The sequence below is a fragment of the Mchenga conophoros genome, linkage group LG23, assembly GCF_057382185.1.
Source record: "Mchenga conophoros isolate Kocher_MC1m ecotype Shallow Benthic linkage group LG23, M_conophoros_male_GT1.1, whole genome shotgun sequence".
Lineage (NCBI taxonomy): Eukaryota > Metazoa > Chordata > Actinopteri > Cichliformes > Cichlidae > Mchenga > Mchenga conophoros.
The window spans coordinates 23798318-23820136 of record NC_140547.1 but is presented as its reverse complement, the minus strand read 5'-3'; the positions used below and the strand labels follow the sequence as shown (position 1 = coordinate 23820136).

The following is a 21819-nucleotide window of genomic DNA, read 5'->3' as shown; positions in this document are numbered from 1 at the left end:
TAAAAATAGTCAAATGTTTTGACTGAGGGAAATAATACAAAGAACGGACAATAATTCAAGTTAAAAACAGCTGTGAAATCGTGATTGGTTTGCAGTTTAAAGTCTTGTGCAGCCTATTTTATTTTAAAATGTGTACTTTACTGCCCCCATGTGGCAGAATTATGTACACACATAATACTTATAAGGACAGAAATCATTAATCTATGGAAATCTGTGCTTTTTCTACCTGCAGATGTTTTCCTGTATTTCTGTGTGCTGCAAAGACAAAAGTCACTCTGTGTCTCAGGGCTGCTTGTTACCTGTCCGCCCTTCGGCTGATGCTTAATGTTGGAGGTGGAGCCGATCTTGGACTTCACATTCTTCAGGTCAGGCAGAGGCTGATTGATGACCTTCAGCTGCCGCTGGACAGAGGATGGAGATTTGGGTGGGGTTCGGATCACTGCCACCTTCTTCTCCTGGAGGACGCTGAAGGACTTGGGCGTGTGGCTGCCCGGGGTGCGCGAGCCGGGCGTGCGGCAGGAGTAGCTAGGGGGCGTGCCGGGTGTGACGGCGGAGGAGCCCGGGGTGGAGGCGCCACTGTGGACTGATCGGGAACGCGCCGAGTCTGTACCTTAAGAGAAGAGAGGGCAGTAATGAGAAGACGAAGGAGGAGGAATGAAAAGAAAACCTTCAAACTATTGGATAGAAAGGAGTGATCCTTCATCTGCTTCTTATGATGATGATGATGGAGGAGAAACACAGCACTGAAAAAGACCTGCTCAGTTTCCACCTAAGCAAACAGCCAAGATCACACACAAGTGTTTGCCCAGGAGCCTGAAAGCACAAACACAGGCAGCTGAATTCATTTAGCTACTGGTGGCTTGTTGCTGCGTTACCGGGGAAGACCCAATAAGATTTTATCCTACATGAGAACAAGGAACACACCTGTTGCTGTGATCCACACCTGCTTTTCTGATAAGATAACTGCAGGGTGGATAAAGCCTATTTAGACACGCTTTACCTGTTTCCAATGGAAACTAAAGCTTTTTCCCAATTTGTATCACCCTGACCTTTGAACTATGACCTTGAAGCACTAAAATTGGCTTCTATAAGCTGTAAAAACCTGAGATTTTTGGATACATTCATGCAGTGTGTGGTTTTGCACATCTTTATGGCACCATTGTGATGTCATCGTTTGAAAAAATAAAAAGCGTGTCTAATGTCCAAGAGCTTAGGAAAGCCTGGAGGACTATTGCTCAAGAGCACTTTAAAAGAATTACAAAAAAGTCTGGCACCTTGGAAGTAAAATATAAAGAAATGAGGGGTGGCGCAAGACTTTTGCACAGACCTGCAAAGTGTTGTGCTAACATATGAGGTCAATCGATCAGTCTCATGTTCCAGCGGTCCATTGTGGAAGGCACAAACATACTAAATTTACCTTCTTACAAGCAGTTTTTCTGGTCTTAAGGATCACCTGTATCAAACATTACTTCAGCTGCTGTTCTGTGTGATTACCCTCTTTGAATTTCTTGGGGAAATAAATAAATAAAATAAAATCTATTTACTTTTTTGGTACAGTAGAGCTACTCAAAATATGGGACACTGTCTCGATGCATGTGGACGAGAAGTCAAGTCTCACATAAAGGGGGACATCTTCGACCCTTCTCGGAACAGGGCAAGATGGCTTTGTACCAGAGGAGGAGAAAGAGGAGATCCTGGTACAAAACCAGGCAATAAGACAAGTGCATCCACAGACCTGACAAGTTTTCAGCTGGTTGAGCGGTTTGATTAAATGATACCCAGAACAGCTGAATTGTGCTTGTTTATGAAAAGGGTAGTACACACTGCTGAATGAAAACCTCTTTCCGGACACCCAAAAGGCCAGATTCAGCGCATTTTAACCATTTGGGTGAGAGTTTTCTGATGATCCAGCCCCATTAAACTTGCATGAGGTAAACAAGGCTGGCCACTGAGAAAGAAACAGAGATATCTGTTGCCATTTGCAACATTTCCAATCCAGTTCATGTTTGTTACACAAAAACAAATATGCTTTTCTTTCAAAATCAAGTGACCCTAAACTTTTGTGCAGATTACTGTCCCTCCCTGAGCCAAGCTCTGCCTGAGGTTTCTTCCTGTTAAAAGAGAGTTTTCCTTCCCACTGTTGCCAAAACCTTTCTCATAGGGGTTCATCTGATCGTTGGGGTTTTCTCTGTATTACTGCAGGGATGAAGGGATGATGCTCTCTTCTATGGAAAATATAAGTCCTTATCTTATAGTTATTAAAGCAAACAAGCATAAATAAACTGTATAAACTAATAAACAGATGTCGATGAAGATGGTGTGAAAGGTCTAAAAGGATCTACTAGGTGTTCTACCTGCCATACTAGGGGCTCTTCCAGACCTGGTGTCCGCTGTTCGGAACGCTTTACAGAAGAAGGGAATAAAAAGGGAAAATCAGGGGTAAAACAGCAGGTGGGAAGTGGAAGGTGTTGGGAGTTAAAGTATAATACAAATAATCTGGTGAGTAAAGAAGCAATTAATCTGGGAAGCAAACAATCTGAAGGTTTTGGACCGTGGAGATTCTTACAGGTTGGCCTGGAGGGGGTGCTGTTGTCCTCCTGTTCAGCAGCCGGGATGTGGCGTGTCAGAGACTTGGCCGGCCTGGGGAGGGATGACTTCTTCTCGGGGCTCCGGTACGCTCTCTCCTGGATTAACAGACACACAGCAGAGTTGAGATGCAGGCTGAGGCATGCACATGCTGGTCACAGCCACCCCTCAACCCTTGCTTTTATCCCCCACCCTCACTTTACCTTCTCCACCCATTTCTTAGACAGAGGTGATGGGCGTGAGCACGCGGAGGAGGGACGGGCCTCGCAGAGCTCCGCCTGTACGAGGGGGCTCCGTTTAAGGCTACAGGCAGAGCCGGGCCGGGGGGGCTCGCGATCAAACCCCCGACGCTGCACTGCCATCTTTAATACAACCGCCCTCGTGGGGCTCTTGACCGTGACCATGACAACAGGGAGGAAAGGCATGCAGGGTAGGTGGAAGATGTTCAGGATGGAAAACAGGCATGACAAGCAGATGGAGAAATGAAAAGTTGAGACAGGATGGAGTAAAAATGCAATGTGTTTATTTGTGGCTCATACACAAACAGTCTGTTTGTGTACGTGTGTGTTTTGATCTAACCGAACATATCTAAGAACATTGTTGTCTTTATAAATATGCCAAATGAACCACATGAACATTGGATTATTATTATTTCTATTTGGTTTAATAATCTTTAGGAATGAAATGAAAGGAACAAGAAACAGAATTTGGCTGAAATCGTTTGAATGAGCTGCGTCGCTCGTTGCTGCACATCATAAGTGTGTTTTTAATGGTAAAATGTAAAATAATTTTGCACTTTTGATGTCTATACTCACAGATTTTCTCTGTCGAGACTGACACAAGGACAGAAGCAAGCATGCAAGACAAAATGATTATGGAGAGAGAGAAAAGCAGACATGCAAAAAAAGAGAAGAAAGCCCAAAAACAAAACAGAAAATATGAAGACGCCATGGCCTAAAGTCGTACAGAAAATGCACTCACCAGCCACTTTGTTAGATAGAACTTTTCAACTGTTTGTTAATGCAAAAGCAGCAAATTACATTGGAGCAACTCAGTGCATTTAGGTCTGTAGATATGATCAAGCTGCTGAAGCTCAAACTGGGCATCAGAATGGGGATGAAAAGTGATTTAAGTGACTCTAAATGAGGCATGGTTGCTGATTCGATCTAATTTTCCAAGCAACCATCAGTAGTGTTTACAGAGAATGGTCTGAAAAAAGAAAATATCCAGCAAGTGGGTAAAGATGCCTTGTTGATGTTAGAGGTCAGAGGAGAATAGCCAGCCATTTGAGCTTATAGGAAGGCAGTAACCCCAAAATAAAAAGGCACACATGGGAATCACACGGGAATCCAGGTGAGGGGTAGCCAATAAGAAGAAAGCGGTCTTTTAGGGATCAATATTACTGAGAGATGATGAAAACACTCTTGGAATAACCTTAACTTTGTGAGGATTTCAATTGAAAGACAAAAAATAATAAACGTTGACTTGTTATACTTACAGTGGTCCTCTCCCTGGACTGGTGGGCCACACTGAGGGGCTGATGGTGCTCCACACCTGTGAAGCAAACATGTTCATCAGTGTGACACACACAAATGCACATTTGCTGAATACAAGGTGAAAAAGTGGACATATGAGCACATTCATATTACAGAAGCACCTTCTGTACACGTATCACGACATTTCACGTCACCCTCACTTCGCTTGTTGACAGAACACACAACCTTCAAACATGCAGCCATTTTCAGGAGACATACACACGCACACAAGTGTTAAACCAGAGTTATTCAATACCAGTCACAATGAATAACATCATCACTGAGCAGAAAAAAATAAAAGCATGAATTTGAAGCAGAGCGGGAACAAATACTCCATGTTTGACAAAATGAGAAAAAACAAAGCATGTTTAAAGCTTTTAGAAAAATAAAACTGAAAAAGAAACCCAAAGCAGACCAGACATGACAGAACTTTAAAAAATAAATCAGCAGCACATGATGTTTGCCAGCTACACTGCACCTTGCTTGATTCCTCAATGAGCCATCAATGGAGAGAGAGCAAAGACATCAAACGCCACATATCCAAAACTGATTTACATTTGAAAAAATGCTTTAATTATTTGGGTGTTGCTCTCTCTCTATCCACGGCACTGACTCCGGGTGAAAAGTGTTCACCTGTGGCCTTGCGTCTAGCAGAGCCGTGAAGCAGAGCAGGCCTAGGATGTCTGGCCGCCGCTTTGGCTACACCCTTTCGAGACGGGGAATGACTTTGGAGGGCTGACACCTTACTCTGGTCAGCCCTCCTGATGCCTACTAGCAGAGAGGAGAGACAAGGTTATACCGACATGCATACCTCGGTTAGATGACAAGGATTATAAATTTCAGGCGTAAATACAGAATTGGAACCTTTTTTCTTCTTTATCTCCTCTCTTGGTGGATGGTGGCTCAGTACTTTGCGGGATACTTTAGACTCAGTGGTGGCCCTTGATCTGCCGGGGCCCCGTTTAGCGGGTCTGTCCACCACCACAGGCTTATTGGTCGAGCTCTGGGGCTGAGGAAGGGCTTCGATTTGCTCAGTCATAATACTTTTGTCATCATCTGCAGTGGAGAAGGATCAACAGAGGGCTAATTCTCCACGCTCCTTGCTAGCTAGGAGCTAGCTTAGCACAAAAGATACATTTCCAAACAAGTTTTCTGGTGCTAGCAAGTTTTTAAACCAAAATTATTAAACTAAATAAACATTTAAAGGCTTTTAATCTTTTTTTAAACAAGTGATTTATTAACAGGTTTACTCTGGGTACCTTGTGAATCCATCCAGCCACTGTCTGTATCTAGGATGGACACGTCCATGGTGGTTTCATCGTTAGGTGCTTGATCGGTCTGGCTAAGAACATCCGAGGTCTCCTCCTCCACCTTCCTCACCTTCTTTCCATCCTCTTCTTCTATCATTTTATGATCTTCCGTTCCTTCCTTTTCCTCCTTTGTTTCCTCTTTCTTCACCTCTTCGTACTCGTCTGTCTTCCCTTTCACCTTATCTGTGTCTAAGTCCTCTTCTATTTTATCTGCCTCCATGTCTTCTCTGCCTCCTTCCTCTGTTTGCTGTGTCAGCTCGTGGTCAGAGCAGGGAGACAAGTGCGAACTGTCTGTTGCAGGTTCGTCACTGTTTTGGGCGCTGTGACTCCATTCTTCTGCTCCAGACTTTGGATCTTCTTCCAACATCTGGTCATCCACCATCAGTCTCACTTGTTCTGTCTTTTGCTCTTCCTTCCCAGCTTCTTCAGTTTGACTCTTCCTTGTTTCATCCGGCTCTTGGGCTTCTTCCATTATCTCTTGAGGCTCCTCTGCAATCTCAATATCATCTTCCTCCTCTGCTTCTTCATCTATTTGTGCTTGAGGGATAATGATGATCGGAGAAGATATTTGGAGCTTCGGTGAGCCTTTCACCAGACTGCTTTTTTGCTGCTGGTTTTGGTCATTTTTCTCATCTGTGTGCTTTGTAGTAATTAAATCCTGAGCAGTGTTTGAGGTCTGTTGCCCACTTTGGATTGTCTTAGCTTTGTCTGTGCTCTCTTCTAAAGACTGAGATGATCCTGAAGCCAAGTCTTTGTTTGGCATTTCTGGTTCATCACTTCTTTCTTCAGATTCTTTCTGCTCAGGCTTCAGATTTTCTTTGTCTAACTCTGACTGTTTATTATCAACGTTTTCAGATGCTTTTAGCTCTGATGGGTCATCTTTCTGTGCTTTCTCTCCTGCAGTTTGGGTTTCTGATGATGTGTCATCTGGGGACTTGGGGGTTGTTGGAGTTGGAGGAACCTTGGTTCCAGTTTCTGTAGGCGCGAAAGTGAACGAACTGTCTGGTGGGATAGGTGAAGCTTCTCTTGATGGGTCTTTTTCAACATCTACCTCAGGGATAGCTTGAATCTTTATGTTCCCTGGCAACCCAGTCTCCAAACGAAATTCACTCAGTCTGTCTTTTGAAGTAGTCATTGGGATTCTTAGCCGATCCGGTTTTATTCCACTGGTTACAGCTTTTTCAAGGATCAGGTTAGACTTTACTGGTGAGCCTTTCTTTTCTACCACTGGTATTTGAGAGATCACAGGGGTAACCTCTTTGTAATCTTGTTGTTGTATTCCTTTTGAAACATCTTTTGCTTTCAAATCCCCTAGATCCTCCTCTACTTCCCCCTCTACAGAAGGGAAACGCTGGTGTGGAGAATCCCCGGGACTGGGTACATCAGCGGGAGAAGGCATGGGCCCTGAATACTCACTGAAGACACAGTAGCCCACCTCCTCCAGCTGGTTTTCTTGTGAGAAAACACTTGGGGCTTGATCTGTCAAGGCAAGCTTGGCTAAAGAACTTCCCACAAGGGCAGATACATTGGCGGGCACTGACTTTCTTCTCATGTAGTCAACCTCCATCCTCTCCAGGGATGGACGAGGTAGGGCACCAGCCAGGTCCAACATCTCAGAGAGGCTTCCTGATTGTTTAGAACTATCTGTGTGCTTATCATAAGGTAAGGGCTCATCTGCCACGGTGGGGATATTTTCAGGTGTTTCAGTGTTAGTTGGGGTAATGGAGACAGCTGGTGGAAATGTAGGTGGATGGCTCACCACAGATGGAGTTGACGGATAAACCTCTGATTCATCATAGCTTCCACTGATTGGATACAAGCTTCCCATGAAGATCCTTGATTTCTCTTCCTTCACCGTCTGTCCGGCTGAAGACCCAACAGTAATGTTCAAGGAAAGACTTCTTTGTTCCAGTCCCAGTTTACCAGAAGATGTGTTGACATTTTGCTTTTGTTGTTTCTCCATATTCTGCACAATGTTTTCATCATCTCCACTTAATTTTGTCTCTGCCGTTGTGCTGAGCTCATAATAGCTCTGGGTTTGTGGCAACTCTTCTTCTCGACCCTCCATGGATGTGTCAAAGTAGGTTTTTGATCCTGACACGTGTTCTACAAAAACATCCGATCTGTCAAGTTCTGGACTTGACGTCAGAGTTTCTTGCGAAAGGTCTGTTTTTTGAATATCAGTGAGCAGTGGTGTGTCATGCAATCTACAGTCATTTGCACCATGCTGGTCCTCCTTATTAACCGCCTCAAAAACATCAGTTTTTTCTTTGCTTTCATTCATATTTGACCCTGACTCACTTGGTAAGATAATTCCTGCTTCTTCTTTTTCTTCTGCCATAAGTTCTGATGAGGCCTCTGTCACAACAACTTCTTTTGCTTCTTTTTCTTTAGACTCTGAAAGTAATTTTCTGTCAGTGACCTCTTCCTTCCCACCCTCTCTGTCTTGATTACCCTGCTCTGTTGAGGAAGTGCAGGGGAGAGGTTTCTCTCTATCAGAAAGAAGGGGAGGGCCAGTCGAGGCAGGTTCTTCTCCTTCTGCCTTTGCTCTTTGTTTCTCAGGTGGCGATGGTTCATCTTCCTTCATAGTGGACTCACAAGATGGTTTACTGACTCTCTCTTCTGGCTGGGCTGCGAGTTTGAAGGATACTGTACAACTTTGTGTCGGGTCATGTTAGCTAAAAGCTTTGCTTGCAGCATCCACAAAAGCTAGCCAATACAGTCAAGCCGGCGCCGTCTGCACATAGATACAGTAGCTCTCCATCAAGCAATACACACAGCACAGTGTATTTTGTGGCAGGCCACAACAGCACAGAGGGGGGATCACAGCACCTAATATAGCGTGCAGAACTGGAATGAAGGAATGAGTTGCATGATGTTAGATGACAAGAAGAAAATGATACCCGAACACACTGAATTCCTATTGCAATACAGGAGGATTTATAAAATATGGTCATCAACATGGTGATCAAAATAAGTTACTTTTATTTGATGTATAAATGGTGTTACTGCAATTTCTACTGCAAACATTGGCATACTGTGGATATGAATGAATTGTTACAGTGCACAAATTATAAAACTAATATTTGCAATATAATCTTTATTAAGTTTCACAATAGTGATGAGCAATGAGGGTGAATCTTATTATCCTAAGTGTGTTTTTAGCAACAATAGGAAATTAACTTTTGCTCTGGGATGAAATGAAAACAACAGTGAAACTGAAAGCAGTGATACAACAGACTCAAAATACATTCAGGACTGATTTGTGAGGCACCCATACATGTGGGTACTCTCAGAAACAGCTGCTTCACACACAATTATTCCAGCAAAACCCACATAAAAAATATAAAGAGCGATAATTCTAGCAACAATTACATCTACAAGGCTTTACAGTTTAGACAATGATATTTGCATTTGCAATGTAGCTGGCAATACAAAGGTGCAGAAATGGATTGACTGTAATGTGGTTGATCGGGCGTTCTGATGTCGCTCCGATGGAAAGCAAATGGTAATGTTTTGGATGAAAAAGCACAAACTCAAAATGCTGCCACGTCATTTTGCAACTTCAGGTATTGAAGCGGAAGCTTAAGGATTTCAGGGCAACAAAGCTGCAGGAAGGCTGGCAGCAAAGCCTCAGTTGCATTACAGTTCATTAAGAGTTTTTGAACCCGCTACAGAACACAAGAGGAGCATGCAAAATAGGTTACGGGCAGACGTACACTCACGCTGTACTCTCACACAAACTGTATGCACACACAGAAAACCACACACACCTTTTTGTGATGGGTTGTGATCACCTTGATGACTTCCTCCATTGAGGGCCTCAGGGGTTTGGGCTTGCTGGAAGCCCAAAGCCTGGGGCTCTGTTAAATAATTTGTTTGTTCTAAGAGCAAATCTCTTGGCTGCTCATATGTCACATCCTCTTGGTGACTGTTGAGCTCCTCTGGAGCCTCCTCCTTCTCATCCTGCTGTTGACTGACAACCTCTACTTTATCATCTTTGGGCGGGGAAGGAAGACGCATAGATGAGACATGGAGGATGACAAAACTGGGATTACATGGTTTACAAGATACTTTCAGCTCTGATGGAGATGCATGGGATGCAATCGACAAGACTTCTAGCTTGGTCTTTATAATTAAATACATAATATTTAATGGTTTGCATACTAGATGTAGAAGCGGTTACAGCATCTTACTACAATAGTATATAACAGTATATAACAGGGGTCCCCAATCCCAGTCCACGAGGGCCGGTGTCCCTGCAGGTTTTAGATGTGTCCTTGATCCAGCACAGCTGATTTAAATGGATAAATGACCTCCTCAACATGTCTTGAAGTTCTCCAGAGGCCTGGTAATGAACTAATCATGTGATTCATGTTGACCCAGGGTGAGATCTAAAACCTGCAGGGACACCGGCCCTCGTGGACTGGGACCCCTGCTCTAAGCCATCTGTCTTTTTATTCATAGACTGTACGTAAAAGATGGGCATAGCCTCTGTGTCGGAAAAGTGCCTTAAAGTTAAGTCGGTATTTGTATTTTGAGGTTATTTAATATAAAAAAAAGGGATATTGTACTTATAAATATGCATAGATAAGTTATTATTAAGCTATTAAAAGTACATATGAGTGGGTGCTGGTTTGTGGAAGCTGCCATGTCACCCTGCCATCTTGAATGCAGTTGCTAGGAAGAACGGTTTATATATTTGCCCATAACTGACAATGAGCTGGCTAAAAATAACAACAGCTGGTTATAGGCTAATAAAACTCACACTTTACTTCTGATTAACAGTTTGATTAGGTTCTTACATGGTATGAGAGTTTATTCACTAAATGTCTGAGTCCAACAATGTTACATTCACTTCAAAGAAAGTTTCACTAACAGCAGGTAACAGAGGCTAATAGCAGCTAAGTGAGGCTAACAGCAGCACTCACTAACATAAAATTTCAGGATAGCCTCAATAACTGACCTCAGTATCACTGTCATTGGAGAGAAATGAGCTTCCTTGATTCACTGACCTGTATTGACCTCCTTTCACAAAGTTTTACAGCCTCCTTCAAAGTAAATAAAGCACGATGCCTCTCACCCAGCATTGACAGCTGAGGTAAACAGTGGCCTAACTGCCTACACCATCGGGCGATCTGGTCCGGAGTTGCTTTTGCCGTGTGAGAGCACTTACTACAGGTGAATAGTGCCCAAAGCTTTTGAGGTGACTACAAAATATTAAACTGATTGTTAATTGACTGTATTAGATTTCCTTCTTTTTCCTTATTTATTGCTAAGTGTTGATATTATTCAAGTATCTTAAAATATAGTGTGTACAACATTGCACTTCTTACACACACAGAAGCAGAAACATATCGACCAGCCTCGTCGGTTATGGGGTACAGTCTAATTTTAATATTTTTTATCTGTCTTTGATGACTAAAACATGTTTGTCCTATATCAATCCTTGATTGCAATCTACAATTTACTGAGATCTAGCGGTACAAAGTTTAGATAGTATAACTTTAAACCTGTTGGCCAGAACGGGGCGACTCGTCTAGCAGATGGAACAATAACAACCTTATTTGTCACGTCTTTTACAACCCCAACAGACATTTTCCTGAAGAGTGTGGCGTCTCATGTACTAGCTTCAATTCTTATTGAGTAGAAAAGCCATTTAAAGTCAACATTACACGAAATCAGTGTATGATTAAGCGCGCGACCTCAGAGTCAGATTCATTCTCTCCCACCTCAGGTTTCAAAAAGCTAAGATGGCAATGACTGAAAAAAAAGCATTACTTCACAAACCAGCTGTCAAAGTAGCTATTTCAATCTTTTTAATACGGTCTATGAGCATATCTCATTATCCCACAGATCTAAATTTCAGACACTGAGTACAGAAACTAACCCTAAACCATGCAGTGAGACTATACAACGCTACACTTTTGTAATTGCATGCCACATGTCAAGAAGAAACACGCAGATATGTTAAATAGCTGAAAGTCAGACTTGGAAAAAATCAATACACAGAGTGAGATAGGGAACAACAGAGGAGATGCTGAGGGGTGGAAAGCAGACTAATGAAATGAAGGACTCCAGTGGCTGGTAATGTACCATTGCCTGAATGGAGGAAGAGTGTTTGTGTTGCCTAGTCCTTGTGTGCAGGGTTCACAACTCAACTAACTGTTATGTGTTTTAAACCAATGCAGGAGTGTGGACAGGACAGGGCGGCATGCTATGCATGCTCCAAACTCCTTAAAGGTGATATGACGATCAGCTGGCATGCAGACAGAGCACCGTGAAATTAAACGGTAGGGGGAAAAGGAAAGAGAGAGAGGAGGAAGAGGGTGCCCCATCTTTAAATCCTAGGGACAAGTGTGCTTGGGTGTCTTTTAGAGACTTTTGTGCCACTCTCACAGCCATTCACACCGTCAACCTGGATAGCCTGGATTGGCTTTAAGTGTGTATAGGTGTACCTTGTGCCACGGGCCCAATCTGCTCAGCGGATGGAGAGGGGGGAGGGGAGGGAGGCAAATTGGCTGAGTCATCCACTGCGAAGGAGAGAGAGAGAGAGAGACACACACACACACCGGGAAGACAAGACATGGATGGGAGGAAGGAAATGAAGACGATTCACTCTGCTGACCTTATCTCTTTGTGAGGTCTCCCTTTGAATTCAGAGCTTGGCAGGTTGTGTGTGCTTCATGAATGGTAAGTGCTCAGCACAAGACTGGATGCTTTCTCTGAGATTTAATAAGTTGGGCCTTTTGTTTGCTGCCCGTTGAGGATAAATGCAAACAGACTCACTAACTTACCCAAATGATGCAGAGAAACTCTTTTTTTTAAAAACATTTTATTAAGCTTTATAAGGCAGAATACACCCAAGATCAACACATCATAAACTTTCCAAATGTACTTGTTAGACGGTGGCACAAATATCATTGGTTCTCATTTAAATTCTAACATGGTGTTGTAGCACTGCATTATCTAAATTACAAGCTTATTTCTTGCCTAGTTTTTCTCTGTCTGTTTTAAGGGTTTATTCATTCAGTTTTCTTGGTATTTATTTATTCAGCTCAACTTTTTATGAATGCTTTTAGTAAACAATTTAATTGTTTATTGGCAGCAAACATTGCTGGAACCCTTATATCATGCAGGCGCTGGACCGCAGAGAAGTGGATCTTGATGCTGTTTCCATGTAGATGTAATGCTGTCTGTTTAATGTTGTCTTTTTTTTTTTTTGCAGGCAACTAATTTGGTTGAGAATAGACTTTAAACAATGTATAGTGCTTTGCAAAAGTCTTAAAGCCACCCCTTGTTTCTTTATATTTTGCTCGAATGGAGCCAGACTTAATTTTTATTTTTAAAGGGCTCTTGAACAATAGTTCTCCAGGTTTTCTGAAGGACTTTCAAGTGATTAGTTGGACATTGGCATTTTCAGTCCAGCCGTTGTACCTGACCATTTTAAGAGGAATGTTTTTGTTTGCTAGCCACTTACACTGACCTGTGAATCATTCAAGTATAAAACACTCAAGGAATGAACCAGTTGTATTGTGTCTACCTATAACAGACAACTTGGCAAAGAGCCAATTTTAAATTGTATCTTTAGACACTTTGTTACTAGCAGCCTGTCATAAAAACACATAATTTGTTCTCATTTCTTTAGTTGAAACTCTGAAAAATACCAAAGATAACACAGTTTCACATAAAATAGTATTTTTGCACCAACAATGTGATTTCCAAAGAGATTTTGAAAAATTTGCATATCTCATCATGGTGTGCAGTGTGTCCTTAAAAATAATTGAAGAAACTGGGCAAAACAAGAAGTATCAGGCTTAAAAAAACCCAAACCCTAAAATATTGACTATGTTTGGAGGAGGTCAGTAGAGAGGAACGAGAGTGACAGCCGTCTACAGCCATCTGTGAAAAGTAGCATCAGATTTTGACTGTGCAATACAATCTGGAAACGATCTGATTGGCAGCAGCTTCATCGTTTGATTGACTGGCCTCTCCACAGCCTGGAACTTAACATCATTGAAGCAGTTGATTGGCAAGAGCTTCATTTTCAGCATGACAATGATCTTAAACTCACTGCCAAAATCATAAATGTTAGAAAAGAATAAAGCTGAAGAATAAAGCTGGTCACACCAATATCGACTTTCAAGCTCATTAGAAACTTTACTGCATTTCCATGGATGTTTGGACATTTCAATAATCACTGCACCTATTTCCCATTCTCCTAGTAAAATATAAAGAAAAGAGGCTGGCTCAAGACTTTTTCACAGTATAATAATATACTGCAATTATATAATAATTTAACCCTCCAGTTTTGTGCATTTGCTGATTGCTGATGATGATTATAACTGTTCGAGACAGTTTATCTATAGCCTAGTAGGTTTATAATCATAACTTTTTTGATAACTTTTTTCCCCTTTTTGGCTACTTTCATTTTTTGCTATTTGTTAACTTTTGTGCTCAATTTCAATCCGGTCCACTGCGCTCTTAAATCTTATTGTAATTCTACTTTGTCAGACGAGTTGAGCTGATCCTTCCACTTAACACCGTTTGGGAATCACCAATTTTACACCCACCAAAGAGCCATCACTGTACCTTCCCCAATGTCCTTCTGCCTTTGTTAACACAGCTACAGCAGACTGTCCATGTTCAGCACTCATTCAATCAAAACACTTTCATTTGTTCAAGTGCCTTCATGGGATTGACTGCTCTTGCCCAGCATGATGGAGCCAATCACAATCCTCACAGCTGTAGACCCATCTGGTGGTGTGTGCAGGCACTCCAATCAATGCCATTGATACAACTTTGCATGCACATGCTTTTGCACACACTCGCAAACACACCGCACGCCTACCTGACGTCCCAGGATGCGCAGCCGCCCCGCCCCCGTGGTATCCATTCTCTCTATAGGCCGAGCTGTAGGCGGAGTAGCCATTCTCGCCATTCTCCTGGCCGTTGGAGGCCCAGTGCCCCTCTGGCTGCTGACCGTCTGCCATACCTGCCTGCTGGGAATCCGGGGAGGGGAAGGGTCACCTGTTGTGTCTAAGGGTGGGGGGCGGGAGAAAAGACAACGTATTATATAACAATAATAATAATAAACAGATGAGTCTTGGCAGAGAAGAGTCTTTGCTGCAACAATAAGAGGGAGAAAACCCCCTGCGTGGTGAAGGTTACAGAATTGGCCACTAGGGGGAGCACTGTGCTACGCTGATGCTTTACCGGCCGGCCTTTGTCTCAGCATCCACGTGCTGAGACAGGAGGGAGAATATGTGCATCTCATTTGTCATGATTCATTAGTTTCTTTGTTTGGTCTTGCTTTTATCATAAAGGTGTATATGGCAACACCGCCTGATAAAATACATGCCTTCATTGTACGATTATTTGGATTAACCCCCCCTGCCTCCCCCACAGAGTGCAGGGATGGAAAAAAAGCAGGTGATTAGTAAAAAACAAACAAATTCTCTCAATTTTTAATCCAAAATATGTGACACTCTGCTGTAGAGAGGCTATGACACCGTGGTTGAACACACCCTTGATATCCCATAAGGAGGCTGTTACCATGGCAACCACAACGGGCCTTAAGGGTAGTGGGGAGGGGGGGGGGGGCGTCCGGCAGATGGGTTTGACAGGCTCACCCTTTCAGTAGCAAACAAGTGCTCAATATGCACACAAATCTCGGAATATAACACAGCGACCACATTTCCACCAATTACAATAACAAAAAGCTTTGTTGCATTCAAGTACGTGCTGCTGAAGTATCTACGTTTTAATCAAGCCTCACTTAAAGCTATGTTTTACCCTCCAGAGCAAACACATAATGTTGCCTCCCGTGTCTGCCATTCTCCCTAAACAGGATCATTATAAACAAGCAGCTGCAAATTATTTCATCATAACAAACCATCAAGAAGACTCCTTTCTTCTTCCTCTCCCTTCTGAGGCACAACCTTCATGCAGGCAGGGGCCGGTCAGTCAGACTTTCAGCAGAATGTTAATACATCTATTATACCCCCAAACTATGGAATAAAAATAACCATCACGCCAGCGATTGTGTCGCCTCATCCTTACACTCCTTTCCTGTCTCCTTTCCCACTCTGCAGCGTCGCATGATGACAGGCCCGCAGTGATCGGGGCTAATGTCTGCTGCAGTGTGAGGCTCAGACAGAGAGGGAGAGAGAGAGATGAAGAAGGAGTAGAAGGAAGACCTACTGACACTCAAAGATACTAGGCCAAAGTGTCTGAGACTGAAAATCTCAGCCCAGGGCTCAGTCTAGTCCCAGCTGTTGCTAAGGAAGAAAACTGGTGCGCTGACAGCCACATGGTGCTCATGGTGGTTCAGAACCGCTCTGACCTGCTTTTAGCTTCTTTTTCAGCAATATTGTGCCACACTTGGCATTCACACATTGTCCCTGCAAAGGATGTCATAAACCCTGGCTGTTTAAATAAAGACGTTGAGTAAAAAAACAGGTTAATTTACAGAGTTTTGGGCCAATTAAAATCTTCAATTAAAGAGTACTGCCTGTTTATAGTACTATTAAATTACACATTGACCTTAGGAGCAGAACATGTATTTTTTCCATACTTCTTAAGGATACTGATAAATAAAATTAAAGCAAAGACATTCAAGAAATTGGTGTGCTTCTAAACAGCATCCAGACATGATCAGGACGACCTGCTGAAGTTTAAACTGAACATCAAAATGAGGAAGAAAGGTGATTTGTTCTCCATTCTGCATCCTCCATTCAACAGTGATCAGTATACAGAGAATGATATGAAAGAGCAAATATCCTGAGGAGAATAGCCAGACTCCTTTCAACGGATAGGATGGTAACAGTAACTCAAGTAATCTCAAGAAGACCACACTGAGTGCCACTCCTGTCAGCTAAGCAGGAAACTGAGGCTACAGTTCACACAGATTTGCCAAAACTACACAACAGAAAATTGGAAAATTGTTGCCTGGTCTGGTGAGTCTCAATTTTTGTGACATTCAGATGTAACTTGATTTAAACAACATAAAAGCATGGATCCATCTTGCCTTATCACGATTCAGGCTGGTGGTGTAATGATGTGGTGGATATTTTCTTGGCACCTTTTGGCCTCCTTAGTACCAACTGAGCATCCTTTAATTACCACACCCTACCTGAGTATTGTTGCTGACTATGTCCATCCATTTATGTCCACAGTGTACCCATAACACACCCATCAGGTGTCAGAAAGTTCACCGAGTTCACTGTACTCAAATGGCCTCTGCAGTCAGCAGATCTCAGTCTGGTAGAGCACCTTTGGGATGTGGTGGAGATGGAGATTCTCATCATGGATGAGTAGTTGGAAATAACAACTCTGTGATGCTATTACTTTAATATGGTCTTAATATGGTGTTTGGTGAGTGTATAAACAAGCAAATTCTGATTTTTTTAAATCCCCAGATTAGAATTATACTTAATTTATTCTGTGACCTTTGGACTTAAGTAACACTTTATACTGAAGTCACGCCAAATTGTCTATTTTTTTCTGTTGTTTGGCTTTGCCAACTCTCCAGACCTTGCTCTCCAGGCACACCCTGTCATCCTCGCACACTTAACATGATTCGACATTGCCCTCTCGCACCGGTTCCCCTTGGTTGTTTACCAGTCTTAGTGTGTTAGAAAGGGATAAAGTCTGCAGTGGCTATTTTCCAACCACAACACCAAAAAATTAGAAGATTAAATGAGGCGTATTCTGCAGTGATGAAAAGCCCTATAACGGTTTTCCTCTCATGTTTCCCACAGCAATCCCTCTCTTTTAAGACACAAGATACTTTAAGAAATACACTCTGCAGGGTTGAACAGACAAAGTGCAACAAAATGAAGTTTGATCTTTATATTTTTAGGCATTTTTTAGATACAATCCTAACAGCAATAGCACAGCATGAGGACCATCACATTTTTCTAATGCTTAGAGGGTTAGCTCAACAGCACTAGGAGTCAAAAGTGATCCGTCAAATTCCATCACATCTCGAGTTTGATGCCTTAAATGAAACGTTCCAGCGTGATCGCTCGCAGAGAAGAAGAAGAGAAGGTGTGGCAGCAAGCCTGAGGCTAATCGGACATGAGTGGGTTTCTCTTCTTCGTCTTTCTTTCCTCTTTTACTGTCATCGTCTCGCGCTCTCATGACCCCCTGCTGCGCTCCTCTCTACCTTCCACCCCCAGCATCTCATCGCACCACCCAAGCTCTAATCCCACCACATTTCCCTCCCTGTCTGCACCTCATCCCCCCTTCCAACCCCACCCCAATCTGGGTCACCCATCATGCCTCCGTAGAGCGCCACTCACATCGGAATGTCACCATCCATTTAGGATGGAGGATGGAATCTCTGGCAGCCTGTCTCAGTAGGCCAACCTGGCCTTAATCCTCTGTGGGAGAGGCCGAGTGTGTGTTTGAATGTGTGTGTGTGTGTGTTGGAGAACCTTTGTGTTTGCAGCTAGGATCAGCACGGTCACTAGGTAAGATTTTCTACACCACACTACAGATTAACAGTATCATTTAATCTCTTCTATTTGCTTTTGAGCAGACTAATCTCACGATAGTATCTACTGAATATCTGTATGAAATGAACGTGTTATAGAGATATAGATATTTTATTTATTGTTCGTGTCTTTTTTCAAGCAAATCAGCTTGTTACACGCGCATTGGTGCACTGAATGATGGCTGACTGTCACACTGAACAGAAGAACTGTGAAGTACTAAAGGACAAAAAAGTTTCCCGTGACCTGTAATCAACCCAGAATCCAGTGGCTTCCTCTCCTCTGGCAGCAGATGGGCAGATTATGTTTTGCTGACTCAGCAGAACATGTGGCGGGGGGCTGGGGGGGTATGAAGCGTAATGAGTGCCTTCAGCGAAGTGTGAATGAACTGTGTAAATGCTGGAGAGCAGCACGATGAGCGAGGCACGCGCACACACAAACTCACAGCCGTGAACACGAGGCAGGGGTGATATCCACTCCTTACAGATTAAGTGCCGTAATAACTGGGGTAGAGGTGCCCTGAGATTATATTAGCACCTCTTTCAAAAGCACTGTTTTCTAGATAATGTTGATATTACTCAGTAAAAATACATTAAATATTTTAAATCACGTGATAATAAAACTGTAAAAAAGCTCAAGGTTGTTTGTGTCCTACTTTTTATTTATTAATACTTTAAACAATAACCTGAGTATCAAAAACTAATGTCACCAGCCTTTCTTTTTGCTGTGTTTACATCACTATGTATCTGCATTCCTATCAAATAACTGCTTCAAGAGATCTAAGTGACTGTATCCGGGTCTCCTTCCCTTTCTTTGGTCACAGTCCAGATCTGTCCATGTATCTCCTGCCAAGAAGATGAGCTAGACTCATACATGGTAAAATAAGATTTTTATCGACTCATAAAACTTGACGATTGATGATTACTTAGTTTTTTAAAATGTCTTTTATGTTGCTGCCTCGTGTCTCGGTGCTCTATTTTTTCTCTTCTCTTCTCCATCACACTCTTCCAGTCATGGTGGATGGCTGCCTCTCCCCGAGCTCTTGGGTCTCATGAAGGACTCTTACCTGTTAAAAGGGAGTTCTTCCTCCCCACCGCTGATAAGTTGTTCCTCAAAAGGGATCGTAAAATTGTGGGACTGTGGAATATAACCTCCTTAAACCTCTTTAATTTGTCAGTAATGATTGGGGTTCATATATACAGTTTTACTAATAAACTTTTCAACATGTCCACATACATGTCCCTAAAGAGGACAATATAACAACACTGGATGACTGATTTGACTGATAAGTCCTGTAAGTTTTGAGGTGGAAGCTCCATGGATCAGACTTTTGTCCAGCACGTCATAGATGCTGGATTAGATTGCGATCTGGGGAATTTTGAGGCCATTCCTGAACCATTTTTACTTTGTGGCAGGGTGCATTATCCTGCAGAAAGAGTCCACAGCCAGCAGGGAGTACTTTTTCCATGAACTGGTGCACATGGTCTTCAGTGCTTAGATACATAGTTTGTTTTCAAACCATGACACTTGCCGGTCATGTGAGCAATGCACATGAACCCAACTATCCACATGATGTAAAAGAAAACCTGATTCATCAGACGAGGCCATCTTCTTCCATCGTTCATGGTCCGGTTCTGCTGCTCATGTACCCATTGTGGGAACTTGTGGATAGAGGTTAGCATGGGCACTCTGACTGATCTGTGGCTATGCACGTTCTTCTGCAACAAGCTGTGATGAACAATTTGATATGCAGTAGCTTGTGTGCTGGATCAGACCATACGGGCCAGCCTTAGCTGCCCATGTGCATCATTGACCTGTGGCCACCCATGACCCTGTCTCTGGTTCAGTGCTGTTCCTTCCTTGTATCACTTTCAACAGAAACTGATCACTGCAGACTGGGAACACCCAGAGGAGCTGCAGGTTCGGAGATGCTCGGAACGATTCATCTAGCTATCACAATCTGGCCAGTTTGTCAAACTTGCTCAAATCCTTATGCTTGTCGTAATGGTCATAATGTGATGTCTAACTGGTGTATGTAAGTTATACTTGGTAGGTTTTAACTTAACTTTAACTTATTATTACTGTTAGTAATTTCTGAGCTAATTTCCTTGACCCTTCCAAAATTTCTCCAAGCTTGAAAAAAATCCTTTAAATTTGTACATATGTGCATTAGTTAAACACATTGCCTGCTGCAGCTGTCACCAAAACACGATGTAGGCTGAACTGATATGTGTTCATCACACAAACAAACCCATACAGGTGCTTAGTCATCATCATAGTAACCATGACAATATATTCACTTTATGTAATCTAAATGCTCCTCACTCGAAAACAATGACAACAGTAAGTTCATTAATGTGTGCTATGCAGTTCATTTTAAGTAACCCACACCTGCAAACTGATGTTCCCCCTTTTAAGGCAATTCAGGGTTGAGTTTAACTGAAAGCAACTGCTGGCTTTCTGCACCCTTTATTTTCAGCCCCCAACCTCATCACAGCAGTAGATGTTCCCTGGCATGCATCAGCCCCATCCTGCAGTGATGTCATTGTTTCCATGGTGATATAACAGCCAGTGCAACCAGTAGAGGAGTGTGACTTTGACCACGTTATGGATCCACAAAGAGGTCAGCAGAGCCTGCAGGATCCGGGGGGGGGGGGGGTCACAAATGGGAGCGGAGCCGTTTGATTCATCAATATCCTGATAGCTGGTTACAGGTTGGGCTCTAGATGTCATTTTAGGCTTTTATGCTGCTGGTGGTGCTAATGGGGGCGGTATTAATTATATATTTTTGCATGTAGACTCTTTAGTTGCTATGACAGTAAGAAAAATACCACACAGCAGGATTTAAAAGAGAAATAAATCAAGAATGTATGCCTTTCATGCTTTGATTACAAAAATAATCAATAAAAGAAAAAGAAAACTTGAGAAAACTCCTAATTTTGTTAATCATCTTGCAACCCTTCCAGTTTAGTCTTGGCTCCTATTGTCGTTTCCCACACCTTTTGCTTTTCAAAAAAGGTTACAGCCAGATTGTTTAGATACATAAGGAACACACATCGAAAGAAAAACAACACAGTCAAGCATAATAAACTGCATGATCAAAAACTGTTTGCTTCTGCAGTATCTTCCCCGGCACATCTGTGTCAGGTGAACCTGTGCATTCAATGGTGTCAGCGTAATTGGCAGAATCACTGCTCCCCCTGGTGGAGCCCCTGTTCCAAAATCGACACCTATACTGTATGTTCAACTAAAATTTGCAGCTGCCCAAATGGACAAGCCAGATGCCTTCTGGAGAAAGGTTTTATGGAGAGATGAGACAAAGACTGAGATGCTTGGTCACAATGACCAGAGGTATGTTTGGAGGAGTAAAGGTGAGGCTTTCAAACCCAAGAGATGACTCAGTTCATCTCGGCTGGAGATGGTTTGCTCTGCGCCGAGTCAAACTGGGATATCAGAGAGGAATCGCTGACCTGACGTCAACTGAAATGAAGTTACTGCTCAGAGACATGTAGACGGGGTCTACAGTAAAGATGGTGTAAAAGAAATGAATTCAGCGTCTGAACACCATACAGGTGTTTTTTTTTCTTGTTTTTATGCCACTTCATTTTTTAGTTCTTTTACTTGTTTTTTTTACACTACTTTTTGACTGTTTGTATGTGAAAAGTATTTAATAAATAAATAAACTTACTTAATTACTTACAACACTTGGAGGCTGAGGTACAGCTTTGCCAGGATCCTCAGATACGCACATATCGACAGACAGTTAAAGAAAAGAAAACTATGTGAATTAAAGACAGCGTAACGAAGCCCTATAGCTGTGAAATACATCAAAGCTCGTTTTGGATGTATCTCCTGAAGGCTCAGTGCTAATAATTTCGGGTTTTTTTAGCT

General features: G+C 42.6%; 1 protein-coding gene across 3 annotated transcripts in view; it reads right to left on the bottom strand.

Annotated features, from left to right (window-relative positions):
* The window catches only part of LOC146547262 (uncharacterized), a 78952-nt gene that overhangs the window by 9412 nt on the left and 47721 nt on the right, over nt 1–21819 (bottom strand). The window contains exons 4-15 of one of the 3 annotated variants that reach the window (XM_085265926.1): nt 14283–14470; nt 11890–11964; nt 9205–9429; nt 5381–8062; nt 4986–5177; nt 4755–4892; nt 4085–4140; nt 3402–3419; nt 2790–2975; nt 2567–2684; nt 2355–2402; nt 300–610 (exon numbers count right to left, since the gene is read on the bottom strand). In XM_085265926.1, the coding sequence (XP_085122052.1) occupies nt 300–610; nt 2355–2402; nt 2567–2684; nt 2790–2975; nt 3402–3419; nt 4085–4140; nt 4755–4892; nt 4986–5177; nt 5381–8062; nt 9205–9429; nt 11890–11964; nt 14283–14424 (4191 nt within the window). In that variant the 5' untranslated portion in view covers nt 14425–14470. The remainder of the gene's footprint in view (nt 1–299; nt 611–2354; nt 2403–2566; nt 2685–2789; nt 2976–3401; nt 3420–4084; nt 4141–4754; nt 4893–4985; nt 5178–5380; nt 8063–9204; nt 9430–11889; nt 11965–14282; nt 14471–21819) is intronic. The other 2 variants (XM_085265924.1, XM_085265925.1) reach the window with 2 other exon arrangements.